Below are 18,093 nucleotides of genomic sequence, written 5' to 3'. Positions count from 1 at the left end.
ATCTCTCAGCAACGGTCACATCCTTGGCCTCCAATGTGTTGTTTTGATCATTTTCAAGTATCATCTTGAGATAGCGGAGCAAAAGCTTCACTTCCATGTTCTTTTCCCTAAATCTTTTATTGGTAAGCGGATCATTTAACCGGCTCTGTGGTCCCTTGCCAATGCCGAACATGACTCTACTCCTATCACAAAACAACCCAGTACACTGTTGGCTATAAGCGCATAGCTGAACTGAACACTTGACTTCCTTACACTTATTTGTTACCTAGAAAATGTTTTAGCCTCAAAACCCCCATAAAAAAACCATTGATAGTTTCCCCTGTCCTAGGTGGCTGTGAAGCCCAAACAGATCTTCCAAATTGAGGCAGAAAGCTCAAGAGTTTAGAAGTAACTCTGCAAATTGGTGGCAGATAACTCTAGAAATAAGATAAATGCATTGCCGTCAAATCCAGGAACGCATGTGCAAAAGGGTTTTGGAGTTGTTTCAGTAATGGACCAAAGAAACAGTCGCTTGGCCACAGAAGGGAAAAGGTACGGCAAAACTTCAAAACTACTTCATACACAAAGCCTTAGAATCGATAGGACTCTAAGAAAAACGCACTTCGCTACAGTGGTTTCAAACAATAAATAGCTTTCATCGCTTTTCAGTGAGGCCTTGAACACAATATGATCATCATAATAACAAGAAAAAAAAGGTGTTTTTCGTTCTGATTTCAAGTTTACACGGTTCTACGTCTTCTTTTAAAATCCCAAACGTCACAGCACAGCATTGGTTCCTTTTTCACCGTCGAAACATGAGCGTCAGTAACATGATAAAAACACAAACAATGGGTTAAACTCCTACATATCATATCTCCACTACTGCTTCACTACACTTCCAGTATGCTACGGTTAACATAAGATTGTGTATATTTTTTAATCATTTTAGTATTTCAGTCTTAGACATATGCTTTTTTGGCATTTACCTGAACTATACATACAAAGCGAATATGTACAAAATAAATTCCTTTGACTATAGCTTCACACAAAAAAAAACGTATGGACCCGTCGGAAAGTCCAGGGGCCGCGTCCCAATAAGACGCATCCCCCCGCCTTGCCTCCTTCACCTCTTTCCTTTGTGATCAATGATTTAGGACATGGAGGCAAGGAGAGGAGACAGATCAGTTGGTTGGAACGGAGCTCATGTCCCATGTAGTGGCTGAGGGGGTTAAGAGGAAGGGTGAGGCGGTTCGGGACTGCAGTGAACGGGGTTTTGAGTGTGCAAGGTGGGCAAGTGTTGAATGCTTCGTTTTGTCTGGTTCTGAACCTGAGATTTGAGACTAGTGGATTTTTGGTGTAAGCACTCATCTTCATCTACTGGATAGTTTCTAAACTCTAAAACAACCTTCAAAAATAATGGATTTGGATTGGCTGGTCGATTTGGCTTCGTCAGTTACGCAATTGCGTTACGTTTGCACTAGGTGGCAGCATTGTACATGTGTGAGAGAATGCGTGTGTGTGTCTTATGTGTATGCATGTACGCGTGCTTGAGTGTCCAAGTGTGCCTAGTCATATATGGGAATATCTGCGCACGTTTACATGGAGCCCCGTCCCGTCTATTTGCGTTTCCTGAGCACCAGGTACATGAGGCCGCTGACGAGAGTCATGGGGAAGCTGACCCAGGCCAGGATGTAGGAGGAGCCGAAGGAGCCGGCCTTAATACTGTCCACGTGGAAGGTGTCCCTCTGAGCCGTGTAGATGGACGCCGCCACCATCACGCACAGAGCTGGGGAGGAGGAGAGAGGAGGAGGAGGGAGGTTACACATGGGCAAGATGGAGATGGATATGAAGACGAAGGTAAAGAGAGAAACAGGGGAAAAGACGTCAGGAAGGAACGAGGAGTGTGGAGTAAAAGAACAACAACAGCCAACACAGAGACAGATTAGTAGATTGCTTTCTTGTATCTGGTATGATCATTGGCAGGAAATCTTCTCCACCCACAGAAAGTAGCAAATCGAAACTTAAAAGCAAAATACCAATGTCTCCTAAACAGCAGGGAGCGAGCGCTCTGTCCAGAGAAAACTGGACTCAACCATGGCTGAACCTGCTGCAAAATCCCACCATCTCACCAGGCACTGAGAAGAAGACAATTAGGTCCAAGGTATGCTCAGGTTACTGACATATGTTACATGATTTCTGGGTAATGAAGTCCTTCAAACTTTCAAAAATGCAACCACTTATCGTATGCTGCCACTTGGGGTCGCTAAAGTATGAAATTGCCTAATGTAGCTATAAGTGCAGTTCTCACGGCTCACAACCAGCTGTGCTCTAGACCTTTTGAAGCCTTGGACTAAACTGAGATTTTAGCCCAATGATGTCGCAGTGCCACATGACTAGCAGATCCTGCTCTGGAACCTGGTTAACTCCAAGTTGACAGGGTTGACAACAGAATTTTAGCCCAGGACTTACTGGTGTATTGTGATAAGGGAAGAAAAATAGCTTCAGCTTAACACTTAGACTAGGACTCAAGATTGTGTGTGTGTATGTGTGTGTGTGTGTAGTACTCACAGGACAGTAGCTGGATGATAGCGGTGAAGACAAATCTCTCTCCCTGTTTCAGCCTGAAGAGCTGAAGGATGAAGACAAAGAAGCCGACGCAACACAAAATGGTGGCCAGGATCATAGTAGCCTGGACCGCCTGCAGATAGGCTGGGGAGAGAGAGAGAAGGAAGCGTTATGCATACTTACACACACACACACACACACACACACACACACAGACATACACACATACTCAGACACTGTGATACCTGCATCAGCAGTATGGCTCCTCTCTACAGGGTAGCAGGTGACGTTGCAGGAGTACCACAGGTCAGAGTAGATGACAATGCCTCCTGGTGGTGTCACCACCCACCACGCCTACAGCAGGGACAGAAAGACAGACGGTTGGCTACAGGCAGCTGGCAAAACTACCTCAATAATTAAAGCTCTATGTGATAACTTGGCACGTCAGCGGCTACTCTGGTCAGAATTCGCAACCGCACTCTGTCGATTTTACTGCCGTCGCACTTTTTGACTTTTGACGTCAGACAACAAACAAGTGCGTACTGATCACGTAAAAACTCATGACACTGTATGTTGCTTGGGATAAAACTGTTTGTACACAGAAACACTCACAATACTGTAAGATACTTGGGATAAAACACTGTGTCTGCCGCTGTAGAATACTCGCAAAAGCTAACAGGCTAATATACAGCTACGATGCTAACGTGACACAGTAGTTAGCGTTAGTTACTCGAGTCACATGACTTGGACTCGAGTCAGACTCAAGTCACAGTTTTAATTGCTTGAGACTTGACTTGAAGCATGAAGAGAAGACTTGAGACTTGACTTGACTTGGGTTCTGGTGACTTGGGACTTGACTCTGACTTGTACTTTGATGACTTGAAAAGGTTTCTAAAGTCTTGACTTGAGATCTTGTGTTTGTGTAAATGACTTAGATTGAAAGTGATGAGATTTGTTCCAGCAGACGACTGAATTTAAATTCTGTTTTCTGAATTTGTATGGAATGATTGAATTTATTGAAGTTGAAATGATTATAGAAATCAAACTCATGATGCTCTTACCAAGTTTTTATCCTATTAAAACCATATTGCATTGAAAAGTCCTAGATATTTCGTTTTCTTTAAGATATTAAATTGATACTGGACTCTTGATTTGTTCTGACTTGACTTGCTGTTTAGACTTGAGACTTGACATTAATGACATGGACTTGACTTGGACTTGACTTAGTAATCTACATGTAGACTTGAGACTTGACTTGAGACTTGTGCCTCAAGACTTGAGACTGACTTGGGACTCGAGCGAAGTTGACTCGGTCACACCTCTGGCGTCTACTAACGTAGTACCGGATGTAGCGTAAATCGCATCACTTGTAAAGGATTATGACCCAGGCCAGGATGTAGTATTATGGTATATTATCCAGAACACCACGCTCAGAATTGGCTAGAAGCCTCTTATGTTAACGCTGATGGTTTCATTGGAGCCTCGAAAGACAAACGTTTTACCGAAACAAAATGTTTTACCACAAAAAAGTCATCACATAGAGCTTTAAAGTGAGTTAGTTCTAAAGCATTTCAGCAGTCTAAAACCACCTTAAGTTTTACAGGGTGGAGTCTGTCTATGTGCAGATTTCATTCTTACTTGGTCCCACGAGTTTTACTCACATTGTGTATGGTGGCAACAAAGAGGAGGATGGCTGAAGCCACGTGGAAGAGGATGATGAAGGCTAAGACGATCAACATGGCTGTCCTTCTGTCGGTCTGTCAGTCTGACTGGTTGTTGGCTGGTTGTCGGGGCAGTTAGCTCTCTCGCAGGCTGTCTGTCTCTCCGGCTGGCTGATTGTCAGTCTGGCTGTATGGCTGTCTGTCAGTCTGCTTTGTTGGCTGACCGTCTTGCTGGATGACCGGTGGTGTGGCTGGCTGGCTGGTCGTCGGACAGGCTGGTTTGCAGGCTGATGGTCAGGGGCGGAACGAGGTTTCTCACATGAAAGGAATCTGTTGGCAGCGGCACATAGATGTAATGCTTTAATACCACACGTAAACTTTAACATTTTGGCTGCACTGCTGCTGCACCATTGCCCCAAAATGGTTTAAAAAATCCTGCAGTAGGCTACTAATGCAGGATAAATGCAGCATGGGAGGACTTTGACAATTGCTACCAATGTGCACCCTTGATGTCAAATTTCATAATATCAGAATTTTAATTTTAAGGTTTCATGCGTTGGTTGGACATGTCTTGTTTTTTCATAACCTCTCTATTAGGAATGCAAACTTTATCTCCGCAATGATGTGTAATAACCGTGGGTGGTGGGGGAGGAAATGCTGTATCGGCATTTCAAGTGGAGTTCACATGCACTAATCTGTTACATCTGCAACCAATTACTAAAAATATGTCCAAACAACTGTGAAAAAAATGCTGGGATAATGATATAGCCTGAGAAATATTTAGAGTATGAAACTCATGCCTCAAATTACTGAAAACGCTACTGGGATTTAAAGATGTGTGTGTTGTGTCTATGTGTGCCTTCATGCCACACATACCTGTATATATATATATGTATACTGTATATGTGTGTGTGTGTGTGTGTGTGTGTGTGTGTGTGTGTGTGTACAGTAAGTGGGAGTGTAGTATTTACTGTACAGCGATTGAAGGCCTGAGGCTAGACTTAATGAGAGAATGAGAGAGTTGACTGTTTATGTCTTTGAGGCCACCTGTACTCTGAGAGTCAGCCTTTGTATATGCAAAAAAATATATATAAGTTATGATGCATGCAGAGCTTTTTAAAAGGCCCATGGATGCATTTTGTATGAGATTTTTATAAATGAACCCATAAGGGTCTATCTACATCATGAACTTCTGAAACAGTCCCCCTTTTTTTCATTTGTGTGCGAGTCTCTCTCTGTTCTTCTTTGTTTATATCTTCCACCATGAAGTGTCTTGAGGGGGAAAATGGTTGCAAAATACCAAACGCAGCCAGAAATCGCTCTTCTTTTTGTCTTTTAACTTTTTGTTTATCCAGGAAAGGGTTTTGCTCAGCATGTGAGACGCTTTGTCAGCACCATCCTGCTTCACATTCATACTGTTACCCACGATCACATCTGACAGAATTCTGTAAACAAGAATATTCTTTGCAACAAAAGACTTGTGTGTGTTTTATAGCAAAATTTAAAAGGCTGAGTGAATATCTCGACTCTGATACTACTATTACTCCCTGTTCTCTGTGCATACTGCACACTTCAAACTCACCCTAAACACCCTATGTGAAGGGTAACACACATGAGCACGTGTGCATACACACACACACACACACACACACACACATGCAAACACACACACAGACGACGCACTCGATTCTGGTTTCACTGACTGTGACTGTGAATGCCTATACTCTCAACAATGTGCACACTTAGAAGCTGAGTAGGCAAAGACACAAACACGCTTAAAAGCATGCGTGTGTGCAGACACACACACACACACACACACACACACACACACACACACACACACACACACACACACGCAGTCAGACAGCAGAGGAATTAGCCCTCTCCGCCAAAATGGAGTCACAGTAAAAACAGCCTCTCCCCGCCGACAGGAAGCAGCCCACAGATTTTGTGTGTGTGTGTGTGTGTGTGTGTGTGTGTAACATTTGGCTGTGGGGTGTGCCAGGGGATAGGCCAACCCCTGTCTGGGGTGGGGGATGAATAGAAAAGGGGGGGGAAGACATCAAAAGTAAGCTATACACTTTGATTCATGATACATGGGGTTTAGATAGAAGAGTAAACAGTAGCTGCCTTTCCAGCTTAGTGATCTGAGAAAGAAGCTGCATTAAACTATGAAGTGGCATTTTCCATTTGAAACACACAGACAATTTGAAAATGGCTTAAGTGCAGCTGAAATTGGTCATTATGTGTAAGCCTGCATTTGATATCACAAAAAACAAGTTATTACCATAAAGAATATAATGCAGGCCTATAGCTCAACATACAACTCATACAATAGGGATGTTACAATGTGTTTGAACATACAGTGGCGTGTCCAGGACATTTTGCATGGAGTGGACATGTGGGATACAAACCTCTTATTATTTGGGGTGGTAACGGCACGATGGAGGTATGACTGTTGCAGCTTCACAGTTGTGTAAAATCCCACCCAATCAGCCAATCATAACATTTCATAAAAACTGCATTCCTGCAGTCATGTTACTTTTTTCTGTGACGGAGTAAAGTAAGGCATTACTGTTCAAGTTTCAGTAATCACAGAGTTACTGATCTAACAGATTGGTTGTTACTTGCGTTTCATTCCTTAACCTCTTTACTGGTGTAATATCTATCAAAAGATGCCTTCAAGTCACGTCGGAAATATCAGGATTACGAGTAGAGCGCACATGAACGAGCAAACAAAGTAGTAAATACGACCCAGAGAGTCGGAATGCAATGCTGCAGGCTCTATCTTTATTAAAAACCTTAAAAGAAAGATTTAGTGTCTGTTGTTATTTAGACTTCTGCTGGTAATGTGGGTTTAGTCTACATACTAATATATTAGCCCAATGAACACAAGTAGCACAATCGTTTTAGTGTGTAACGCAACAGTAATGCATCGTTTTGAATTTACATTTGTGGAGATCTATGGAGAGCCACCTCTTTTATATACAGTAGGAACATTCTTTGGAGCAGCCAAGTAAATAATCTCCCAGACACACACACACACACGCACACACACACACACACACACAGCTGGATCTGATTCCGTCCGCAGCTGCCTCCTCGTCTCGGCGAGAGAAGAGGAGGGGAGGACCGAGGGAGGGGACGGAGGTGGAGAGAGAGAGAAGGGAACCCCACTGGAGGGAAAGGAAGGAGGAGAGAAAAACAAAAACAAAAACACACACACACACAAACACATACACACCTCCCAGCCTGCCAAAGAACGCTGTGTTCACGAAAAAAAAGTACAAACCTCTACCAGAGGGCTAAAACGTAAAGAGAGAGAGAGAGAGAGGGAGAGAGACAGAGAGAGAGAGAAAACATATTTCATCCAATCGATGCAGACTGCAGACATAAAACCCTGATGGTAACTGACATAGAAGAGATACATACAGTATATGTACTGTGTGTGTGTGTGTGTGTGTGTGTGCGTGCGCGCGCGCGTGTGTGTGTGCGTGCAGTAAGTGCATGCATGCCCCATTGTGCTTGTAATAATAATTTTAATAGTAATTTTATTTATATAGCACTTTTTTTAGCAAAGTTACAACGTGCTGAACACCAAAAGATTAAAACAATGACATAAAATAAATAAAAAAGAAGTAAAGAAATAACAATAAACAGAGAGAGAGAATAGAACAATTAGGAAAAAATGATTTAAAAAAAGTATGTTTTGCAGTGACAGACCCTTCTAATATACTCAGGCAAGCCGTTCCATAACTTGTTTTCATATGTGTGTGTTGTGTTGACACTGCAGTTAACAGTAAAAAAAATCATGAATTTTATTATCTCCACCTCCAAATATCAGATAGAAGGAGAATTATCCCAAAAAAACTATGATCATCTGATTCATTTTTTCATTTTCGTCATGATTTATCATCTCCCTCTTTCAGTTAACACAAGCACACGAATTTCACGCATGAAAAATGGCAGTAAAGTTGACTTTCTCCCAGTGGAAGTATACAGCATACTTTGACTTTATCAATAAAAAAGATGACAAGAACACTGAATATCAATGCAGTTTGGATTCCCTCATCATTCACACAGAAGCATCTGAGTTTCTCGATTCTTGAAGATCATAGAGGATGTGATCGTCATTTTTGGGGGTGCAGTGGAAAAGTAATATGATCAGTAATGGTAAGTAAGGTATAAATATACTTTTGAAGTGTGAGTAATGCATTACTTTACTGGGAGTAAAGAGCAAAACACTGTCAGCAGGTTTTGAAATCTTCTTCATAATGATAATGCTCTCATGTTCTCTCTCTCTTTCTCTTTCTTTCTATGTCTCATTCACTCTCTCTCTCTCCCTGCTCTCTCTTTGTCACACACACACCCGCCCCGACTCAACACACACACACACACGCACAGTAACCTAATTGTGGACGCCCCGTATTCCCCAGGGAACCTTGGGAACGGTGTTGCATTGCAGAAGTTTCGCTCAGCGCTGATAGCGAAGTGTGAAATCACTGATACTCACCTCTGACACCAGACGACAGCTGCACACACACACACACACACACACACACACACACACAGCACAATCATAACCACATGCATGGCATATACATAAGCCCCGCTGGCCTGGTATGCATAACACGGATATTTCACAGATACACACACCTTATCTATTATAATAGACATATGCGCGCACACACACACACACACCAAGGGGTATCTCCCACATTAGGTGACAGCTGTGGTGTGTCAATCATAAAAGAAGCAACTATAGCCTTCACCATCCCAGTTAGTGATAATCATATATTCATGATTCATCACTCTCATTAATAAACTAATACAATCTGGATTACAGTTGCACTCATCTAATCAACCTTGGCAAATAGTGGATAAACCAGTAGGACTGGTAGGTATGATGGTGGGGTAAACAACAGATGGGAGTCAGTCTACTAAAAAACTTACAGTATCTGCAAAAACGATGTTATTTTTCTCAATGATGCTGATGTTTTGTGGAACTATACAATGCAGGTTTTATCAGGTTTCAACACTGAACACATTAAAATGTCCACGGAAAGTTTTCAAATCACCAAAACTGAGGTTGTGTGGTTTTTCCAAGACAGCAGCTCTATGCTTCCATGCCATGGCACTATATGCAAAATATTGTACGTTTTGTTTTCCCTTGACGCAGTTTCCCTTTGTGTTCAACTGCCATTTTGCATCCCCACCTCTAAGCATCAGGTTGAATTCAATTAGGGATGCAAAATAGCACGAGCGAAAGTCATCTACTGGTTGTTGCCTCTGTCTTGGATGAAGAAACTGACAAGATTCAGAGGTGGAAAGTAACTAAGTACATTTACTCAAGTACTGTACTTATAATTATACAACAGTTAGTTCCGGTCGAGCAATTTGATTGGACAAGAGGCATTCCATGAGTGCTGATATACAGTATAACAGCACTGGGACGCTGTACTGTATGTATCACTCCGCTTCACAGGTGTTCTAATGTAACCTTGATTAGGCTGCGTTCACACATAGCGTTTTTCTGTGTGGAGAAAGCTCTGCCTGGAGCTTCTTGTGAGGAGAAATAAAAAGCGGATCACCACAACGTCATCTGACTGAGTAGCTGGCTAGCTAACCAGCTGGTTAGCACTTCTAGCAGTACACGTCCACAAAAAACTCTAACTTCATTCGCACCTAGCGACAGCACAAATATGGATACATTTGACCTTAATTATGAACAGTCGGCCGAGGCGGAAGATTGGGAAGAAAGTAAGCTGAAATCGTCTGTGCTAACCTCAAAGTAGCTAGCTAGCTTGCAGTCGGGAAACAGTTTACCAGTTTACAGTTTACCAGATAATCACAGCCGTGCTGATATACAGTACAACAGCACTCCCTCTCGTGTGATATTCCTTAAGTACAATTTTGAGGTACTGGCACTTTACTTGAGTATTTCCAATTTGTGAGACTTTCTACTACATTTCAGAGGGAAATATTGTACTTTTTCTTCCACTGCATTTATCTGACAGCTGGAGTTACTAGTTACTTTGCAGAATAAGGTTTTACATGCAAAACATACGATAAGCTCATAATAAAACATGATGCATTGTTAGTTTAAACTCCAAAGAAGTATATGGAGTAGTTAGATCCGACAACATTAAAATACTTCTTACAAGTTAATGCTTCAATAATTTAACACTCTGAAAGAATGAGGACTTTTACTTTTGATACTTAAGTACACACTGCTAATACTTTACTTTTTCTTAAGTACATTTTTGAATGCAGGACTTTTACTTTTAATGAAGTATTTTTCCATTATGGTATTGCTGCTTTTACTTAAGTAAGGATTTGAGTACTTTTTCCACCACTGACAAGATTCAGTCTTGGGAATGTATTCACCATTTGTTTGAATGAAACTCCACATTCCTAGCTGACCAAGCCATCAGACATCAAAGGTTTGGATTTTTGATGACTTAGTACCGGGGGTGGGTGGATGACCGATACACAGGCAGACGTATAGACCGGCTGCAATTGTGTAGTACTCTAATACTAGTCAGCTTCTTCCCTTTCTTCCCAACATCCAGTGTTGGTCTCTGCCAGACTCCAGCTACCTAGCCTGACACACAGACTGACAAACAGGCAGAAACACTGCCATTCCTCCTCTCCACTCAGCCTTATAATAGGAGGCTGGGGGACTCAGTGCAAGTGTGTGTGTGTGTGTGTGTGTGCGTGTGTGTGTGTGTGTGTGTGCGTGTGTGTGTGTGTGCGTGTGCGTGTGCACCGACCAGTTCCCTTGCCTGGTGGAAAATGCTGACTTTTAATGTCGTACTTTTTTTTCACCCTTTTCATAAAACACAAAGCCACAGACTTAACTGGGCCTCTGAATCTCATTTTCTCCATCTCTCTCTCAGTCTCCCCATCTCTCTTTCTCTCTCTCTCTGTCTCTCTCTCTCTCTCCATGGAAAATACGGATCGAGGAAGAGAAGAGGCAAGATAGCTTCCAGTCGAGCCCTCTGGCCCCTTATTAGGTCCAACAGCTGAGAGTGAAATGCGACATTTCCTCTTTTCCCAGAACCTTTTCTCTTGGATACGCATTGGAATTCACTCTGAACTGAGTCAATGAAATACTGATACATGATTTTAAAAGGAAACGTCCTTTTTTTGTTTGAGTCAAAGTTCAGGAGAACTCCTCTAAACATGTTACTGCCAAAACAAACCCCATCCCCCAAACCCACAGTATCAGAACACTGCAGAAACCTTACACCCTATCCGCCAGGCTTCTAGTGTGTGTGTGTGTGTGTGTGTGTGTGTGTGTGTGTGTACACAACAACAATAGCCATCGAAGGCTTATTTTTAGAGAAAACACAAAAGGCAGATCTTCCCTGGAGCGACGCCAGTGACCAAACAAAGCTTTGTTTAGGAAAGAGCACACACACACACACACACGAGTGTTTGAGCACTCATCCCAGTGAACACGGAGTTCCCCACCTATGACCCGACAGTTTCAGAATTAAAAAAGCATCTGGCTGAATCCCTTTACAGTATGGATCCACAGCAGCCGTTCTTACAGACAAAAACACCAATTGGCTGGCTACCAAAATTCAAAGATAACACACACAGCTCCCTGCATTCCATGGTACGTAAAAAAAAAAAAAGCGTCCTCTGGTGAATTCATGCTCTGGGTCAAACCATCTTAACCCGAAAGAGAAGAAGAAATATTAGCCAACATGGAAACTGATGCAGAGGAACGATTCACAGCAGGATTTCAGCCCCAATTAAGCAGAGTCACAGGCATTAGTGTAGATGAGGATGTATTATGTGTAGTAATGGGGCAGTAGTACAGCAGCAGGGCAGCAACTATGTAAGAAAAGAGTTTTGGTGTCCAGAGGCAGTCCAGTGATTAAATCCCGAACCCACTGACCCAGGATCAGATCCCACCTGGACTTTCCCGATTTTGTCTCTAAATTACAAATAAAAGTCCACTCTCCTGTCTAAAAAAAACAGTGGGACTGTTTATAATGATGGATATGTCTTGATTCGATTATAAAGTAATAACTATGTCTCACTGGAGCAAATGACCTATTTTATATGGGCTTCCACTGTCTTATTATATCACTGTCACACAGTTCCTTTTAGATTGTTGCTGCTCCTTTGTTTTGTCAAGCTTTGCACTGTCAAGCTAATAAGGGCTCAGCTGTTTATAACAGACAGACCAGCAATTACTTGATCTGTACATTAAATGGAAATGGCAAATGTTAATAATACTGACTATGAATACATGGTAAAATATTGTATTGGTATCTGGGCAAAGTCGTCTATTTCAACATAAAATCCAACAACCTCTGCTGATGGCACTGGTGCATTTATTAGGAATTTTACGGTAACTCCAAAATCCACCAGTGCCACCACCACTGCTGGATCTGGTGGTTTTATTAGGAGTTTTACGGTAACTCCAAAACCAACCAGCGCCACCACCACCGCTGATGGCACCGGTACGATTAGTAGAAGTTTTACGGTAACTCCAAAATCCTCCAGTGCCACCACCGCTGCTGATGGCACCGGTGCATTTATTAGAAGATTTACGGTAAATCCAACAGTGCCACCACCACTGCTGATGGCATCAGCACATGTTCACATTAAGCTGTAGAAGACTGGCTGCCTTGTGGCTTCCAAATGAAATATTTTAGGTATGTTGAGTTTTGCTGTGCCCTATAGGAGAGAATGGAGACTTCACACTGCAGACATTGTTCTGTAGGATGAAGCTTACATTCTTGGATAGGGGTATGGCACGTGTGTGTGTGTGCGTGTGTGTGTGTGCCTAAACACTTCCTTCAGTGGAGACCTGAAAAATGGACACACACACACAGCCGTTTTTCCTGCTGAGTTTAAAGACTTCCCTCGGACACAGGAATTCTTTCATGTTGAACGCTACCGTGGCTTTTAGGTGTGTGTGTGTGTGTGTGTGTGTGTGTGTGTGTGTGTTTTCACACGCATTCCTCGGGTGACAGCGCTGAGTAATGACTCCCACATGGCGGCGAGGAGTGAGGGAACACCGCACAGAGAGGTAAAGAGAGGAGATAGCCTTCCACTTATCTCTCAACACACTTACATCTCCTTCCCTGCATCTGTCTATCCTCACATCCATCCATCCATCTTCTAGACCTCTCTCCATCACTTCACACTTGTTCCATGATAGTTTTCATCTGTCGGCGCCTTGTTAAACCCCCCCTGACTGATCCTCTTCCTATTGGATATCACACACCTCTCTATCCCTGCTGCCTGGGACTGTTCTATTGAATGGATCCAACCTGTGACCTTTCAGCTATGGGACAATCCCGCCCTAAAAACTCGACTCCGGTGGGACTCGAACCCACAACCTTTGAATCTCTCCACTCTGCCTAGAAGTCCAATGCGCTATCCATTGCGCCACGGAGCCACTGCATGTTCCACTCAAGCTAAAACAGCATATGAACAGATGGACCTGTCAGCTAGTTTGGATAGAAGTTTCTACAAATGGCATATGTGTTGTGTGCAGAACTTGTAACTGAAGTGCTGGTAATTCACATTTTCATGCATTCGTTCAGCTGCCTACTTGCTTTAACTATAAGTTCACATGTTCCTTTGTATGTATGTACAGTATATTTGCATGTTCGATGAAACCCATCAAAACCCATTGTATAGTTTTTTCTCATGTCCTGAAAAATGAAAATAACTCAGTTCTCCTACAGGACTTTTCATAAATAATCCTGGATTTGAATCAGAACCAACAATCTACCACTGAACCCAAGGGAAATCATTTAAACCACCAGCCAGCCCAGCGGAGATATATAAGCTGACAAGGTCCCATGCAGGGATTCTCCTGAACAGCTCCATCAGATAGGAAGACTGGAATAAGAGCAAGAAGTGAGAAGAACATGAGGTGAAATGGGTTTGAGGGGTTTGGAGTTGTGTGTAAAAGTGAGGAAAATAGATTAGTAAAATATGAGAACTTCTGAACTCTAATAAAGCGAACTGGTGACCAGATGGTCGGTAATTCAATTTAAGAGTAGCTGCTATTACATCTAATTTCACTTTAGCTCCAAAATGCTATATGTCCATTTTGACGAAATTTGGGAAACCTGAAATTCATCATTTAATATTTCAAAAAGATAAATGATTCTTGAAAAAACACAACATTTCTTGTAGGAAAAGGTCTTAAGATGATGTTCAATGTGTTTTGCTTATATGCCAAAAATCATTTCTACTTTTATGTCACCAATTATTTAAGAGTGGGTGTCAATTTTTTGGTCAATGGGGTGTCAGTGTGTGTGTGTGTGTGTGTGTGTGTGTGTGTGTGTGCTCGCGCTCCACAGTAGTAACAGCTTCCTGCGGTGTCTCACATCTGTACTTCATTCACACGCAATAAATGTGCATACACACACACAGACAGACAGACACACACATACAAAACACAACAAACATGATACACATGCACACACTACTCATCACAAACACATAATACACACTCACACACACACACAAAACAGCCTTTCACACACAACATACACTGTTGCTTACTGCTCCTTCTCTCATTGGAGACAGATGCCATTGCTGTCTCACATGGACAGACTGGAAATGACAGAGGAGAAGAGAAGAGAAGAGAAGAGAAGAGAAGAGAAGAGAAGAGAAGAGAAGAGAAGAGAAGAGAAGCAGAAAGCCAAGAATATCTGTAATGTCATCAAGAGACTCTCTGGAAACTCTCCATTACTATAACAGTGAATGGAATAAAATATGTGTTTGACCTTTTACATGCAAGCAAGTGTCCTTTCTGGCTTTGGGAGAGTTCCTCATACAAATCTAGACAACAAAAACCATAGGAGCAATGTGTGTGAATTCTGTTTTTTGGGTGGATTTCTTCTTGAATTTGCACTTTTCTGTTCAGCAGCAGTTTCCTAGACGATGTTGCAACATGGAGGGTCCAAATTTATTCTGGTTTCACAACTGTTATGATGAAACGAGAGGGGTGTGTGTGCTGACCTTCAGAGTCTCTCCTCAATTTTCTCTCTGCATGTGTGTGTGTGTGTGTGTGTGTGTGCGTGTGTGTGTGTGTGTGTGTGTGTGGTTTGCTGTCAGCATCTATAGGGGGCTTTCATGCCAAAATAAGATAAAACATTCTCCATCAGCCTCCATTCATTCCACACTCTGGCTGGCTAGCCCAGTCTGAAAAATACTAGCCACACCAGGCTAGCTGGTGGCAATTCCCCATCCTCTGTTACCAGACACTGCACCAAGTTGATCCCATATTCAAACACAGGGGGGCGTCCTTAGTGAGAGGAGGCTGCAACAGGAGATTTGGTGTCTGCTTCAAGGAAACTAACATGCAAAGATTTAGTCTGTGACTATTGCAAGGCAGCAGCAATAACATTCAGCCCCAGTATTACACCAGTACATAGTAAACTCAATATAGCTTTCACTCACTGTCTGAACCTATAAGTGCAGTTCAATGACAGCCTTACAAAATGAACTATAGAATTATACTATACAAATATAACAGCAAAAGTATAAGTCTCTACTATAGGAATACTATAGCGATATTATAAGAGAGAAAAACCAAAAAATAAATAAAAAAGTACTATATTAAGTACTATAAAGTACCATGAAGTACTAAGGTCACTACTGAATACCACAGACATATTATAAGGAACTATAGGAATATCATAGGAATATCATAGTGATGCCATATAAAGTACTATAAGATCATTATTGAGTACCATAGACACACTATTAGTGCCTATAGGAATATTATAGTCATTTTTCATTAGAGCAGTCCGCAGCAACTCTCTCTCTCTCTCTCTCTCTCTCTCTCTCTCTCTCTCTCTCTCTCTCACACACACACACACACACACACACACACACATACACGCACACACACGTACACTCGGGTGGCTGACAACGCCCCTTTCATTTCCAACGTCCGAAACTTGGAGCCACTCAGCAGAAGTTATGATCTGTGTAAAAATAACCACAGGCTGTACGAGGGGAAACACGGCAGCAGAATAACCTACTGTATGATCAATCATCCTATAATATAGCCCATCATAAATCTGAATGATACTATACAAATATCACAACAAATCCTTAAGGAATATTATAGGAATATTAAATACCACAGCAGTAAGGTTGAGACACACCATGAATCACTATAGGAATAACCATAGGAGATAAAAATACATAACACATAAGTCTCTATAGGAATATTATAGTGTTTGAATGTGACATGAAGTTCATATAGAAAGCTCTGTGCAGGATTCAAACGATATACAAAGTAAATAATATTAGTCTACTCACCGGATTTTTAACCGAGAAGGAAACACAAAGCTGTGTGTGGCGTCCCAGACCTGTGTGTGTAAAAAAAAAAGTGGGAAAAGGAGGGGAAAAAAGAGTGAAAGAGTGATGCAAGTAGCTTCCAAACGTGACAAAACTGCAGCCTGGGATCCTACTAGTAGTCCAAAAAAAAAAGTTAGTTGGAAATGCGCGCTCACTGCGCTCCGGCTGCTGTGAACGCGCGTGGGTGGGCTGGAGCTGGGTGTGGTTTCGGGTTTTTAATATGCTGGGAGGTGTGTGTGTGTGTGTGTGTGTGTGTGTGTGAGAGAGAGAGAGAGAGAGAGAGAGAGAGAGAGAGAGAGAGAGAGTATGTATGTACCTTTCTGTGTGTGTGTGGGTGTGTGTGTGTGTGTGTGTGTGTGTGTGAGAGAGAGTTTAGGGCTTGGCGGGAAAAAGTGTCTATAAAAGTATTATGGTGTCAAAGGGGAAGTTAAAAAACTGGCTAATAATATCTGTATTTTCATCTCTGCTTTCTTTTCTTTTTTTTCCCCTACAACGCAGACAGAAAGAAAACAAATGACAAAAAGAAGGAGAGATGAGAGAGGCAGGAAAGGACGAGGAGGGAGGGGAGGCAGGTCAGACGGACAGGAGATGTGAGGATATTAAAAGGGGATGAAGGGGGTGGAAGAGTGGAAAAGAGAGAGGGGGAGGAAGAATGGAGAGGATAAAGAGAAATGGGGAGAGGAGAGAGGGAGGGAAGGATACGGATAAAAGGGGGAAAAGGAAAATACATGGAAAGAGAGAGAGAGAGAGAGAGAGAGAGAGAGAGAGATGGGCCAGCAACAGGAAGGGAGATTTACTGACAAAGGAAATGAGAAAACCCCTTGTCCTCTCTCTCTCTCTCTCTCTCTCTCTCTCTCTCTCTCTCTCTCCCATTGCCATACTGACATACCGGTGAATCGGAGCAAGTTTTTGCACATCCTGTATACCCTATATTCCCTACATTGTTATATATTGCTATATTGCATATAGATATAATAATTCATAATTTTTCAATTCACAATTTGTCACCTTTCCTATATTTGCACATTGTCTTTCTCAATGAGACTGTCTGTTTCCTACTGTTACTGCCACTACTTGTGCTATTTTGCACATCCTATTAATGTTGGAATCCATACTTTATTTGCACATTTTCATTCATTCATTTCAACTTAATATATCCAAGTGCTGCCTGTGTTCATATAACCTCTATTCCTTCATTGCTCTATTCCTTTTTATATCCTATTCTTCTATTACTTGTTGCTGCAATGGCCCAAGTTCCCCATTCATCAAAGTGGTAATCCTAGAGTTCCTTGTTTTCTTGATTTTGCCGCCATCTTTGACGCTCAGCGCCCATTGCTGTGGTGTTTCCGCACTGCACTTCCCACAGATCACCTGTCAATCAAACAGTGTGGGCGGGGCTTGGATTTTCTGTTGATGCAGTTTGAGTTTCTCTTTTCTTTGTCTGTTCAGCCATGGTGGCTATCACTGCTCATGCAACTACCTAGTTCTTATTATTCTTCTTGTTATTCTTGTTGCTGTTGCTGGAAATGTAAAA

The 18,093-nt window shown here is 42.1% G+C and overlaps 1 protein-coding gene and 1 non-coding gene across 2 annotated transcripts; both read right to left on the bottom strand.

The window, feature by feature from the left end:
* Positions 1-1,402: 1,402 nt before the first annotated feature.
* emp2 (epithelial membrane protein 2) lies at positions 1,403-16,617 on the bottom strand. Its single transcript, XM_071916391.2, has 5 exons — positions 16,521-16,617; positions 4,206-4,535; positions 2,790-2,898; positions 2,548-2,688; positions 1,403-1,765 (listed from the first exon to the last, which is right to left on the bottom strand). The coding sequence occupies exons 2-5, from the start codon at positions 4,281-4,283 to the stop codon at positions 1,596-1,598; spliced, it is 498 nt and encodes a 165-aa protein (XP_071772492.1). The 5' UTR covers positions 4,284-4,535; positions 16,521-16,617; the 3' UTR covers positions 1,403-1,595.
* On the bottom strand, positions 13,543-13,629 carry trnar-ucu (transfer RNA arginine (anticodon UCU)). Its single transcript is given in 2 exon segments — positions 13,543-13,578; positions 13,593-13,629. It is a non-coding gene; the product is annotated as a tRNA-Arg (tRNA).
* Positions 16,618-18,093: the final 1,476 nt, after the last annotated feature.

This window comes from Centroberyx gerrardi, chromosome 7 (assembly GCF_048128805.1).
Source record: "Centroberyx gerrardi isolate f3 chromosome 7, fCenGer3.hap1.cur.20231027, whole genome shotgun sequence".
Lineage (NCBI taxonomy): Eukaryota > Metazoa > Chordata > Actinopteri > Beryciformes > Berycidae > Centroberyx > Centroberyx gerrardi.
Note: the sequence above shows the minus strand (reverse complement) of the source record. Positions and strands in the feature narration are given on the sequence as shown.

What these genes read in the sequence shown, in the direction of transcription:
- emp2 (XM_071916391.2), bottom strand. Translation starts at nt 4,283, where the DNA reads ATGTTGATCGTCTTAGCCTTCATCATCCTCTTCCACGTGGCTTCAGCC. An exon ending in TTGTTGCCACCATACACAAT is followed by an intron (nt 2,899 to 4,205) that starts GTGAGTAAAACT and finishes TCCCTGCTGTAG; the next exon opens with GCGTGGTGGGTGGTGACACC. An exon ending in GAGCCATACTGCTGATGCAG is followed by an intron (nt 2,689 to 2,789) that starts GTATCACAGTGT and finishes CTCTCTCCCCAG; the next exon opens with CCTATCTGCAGGCGGTCCAG.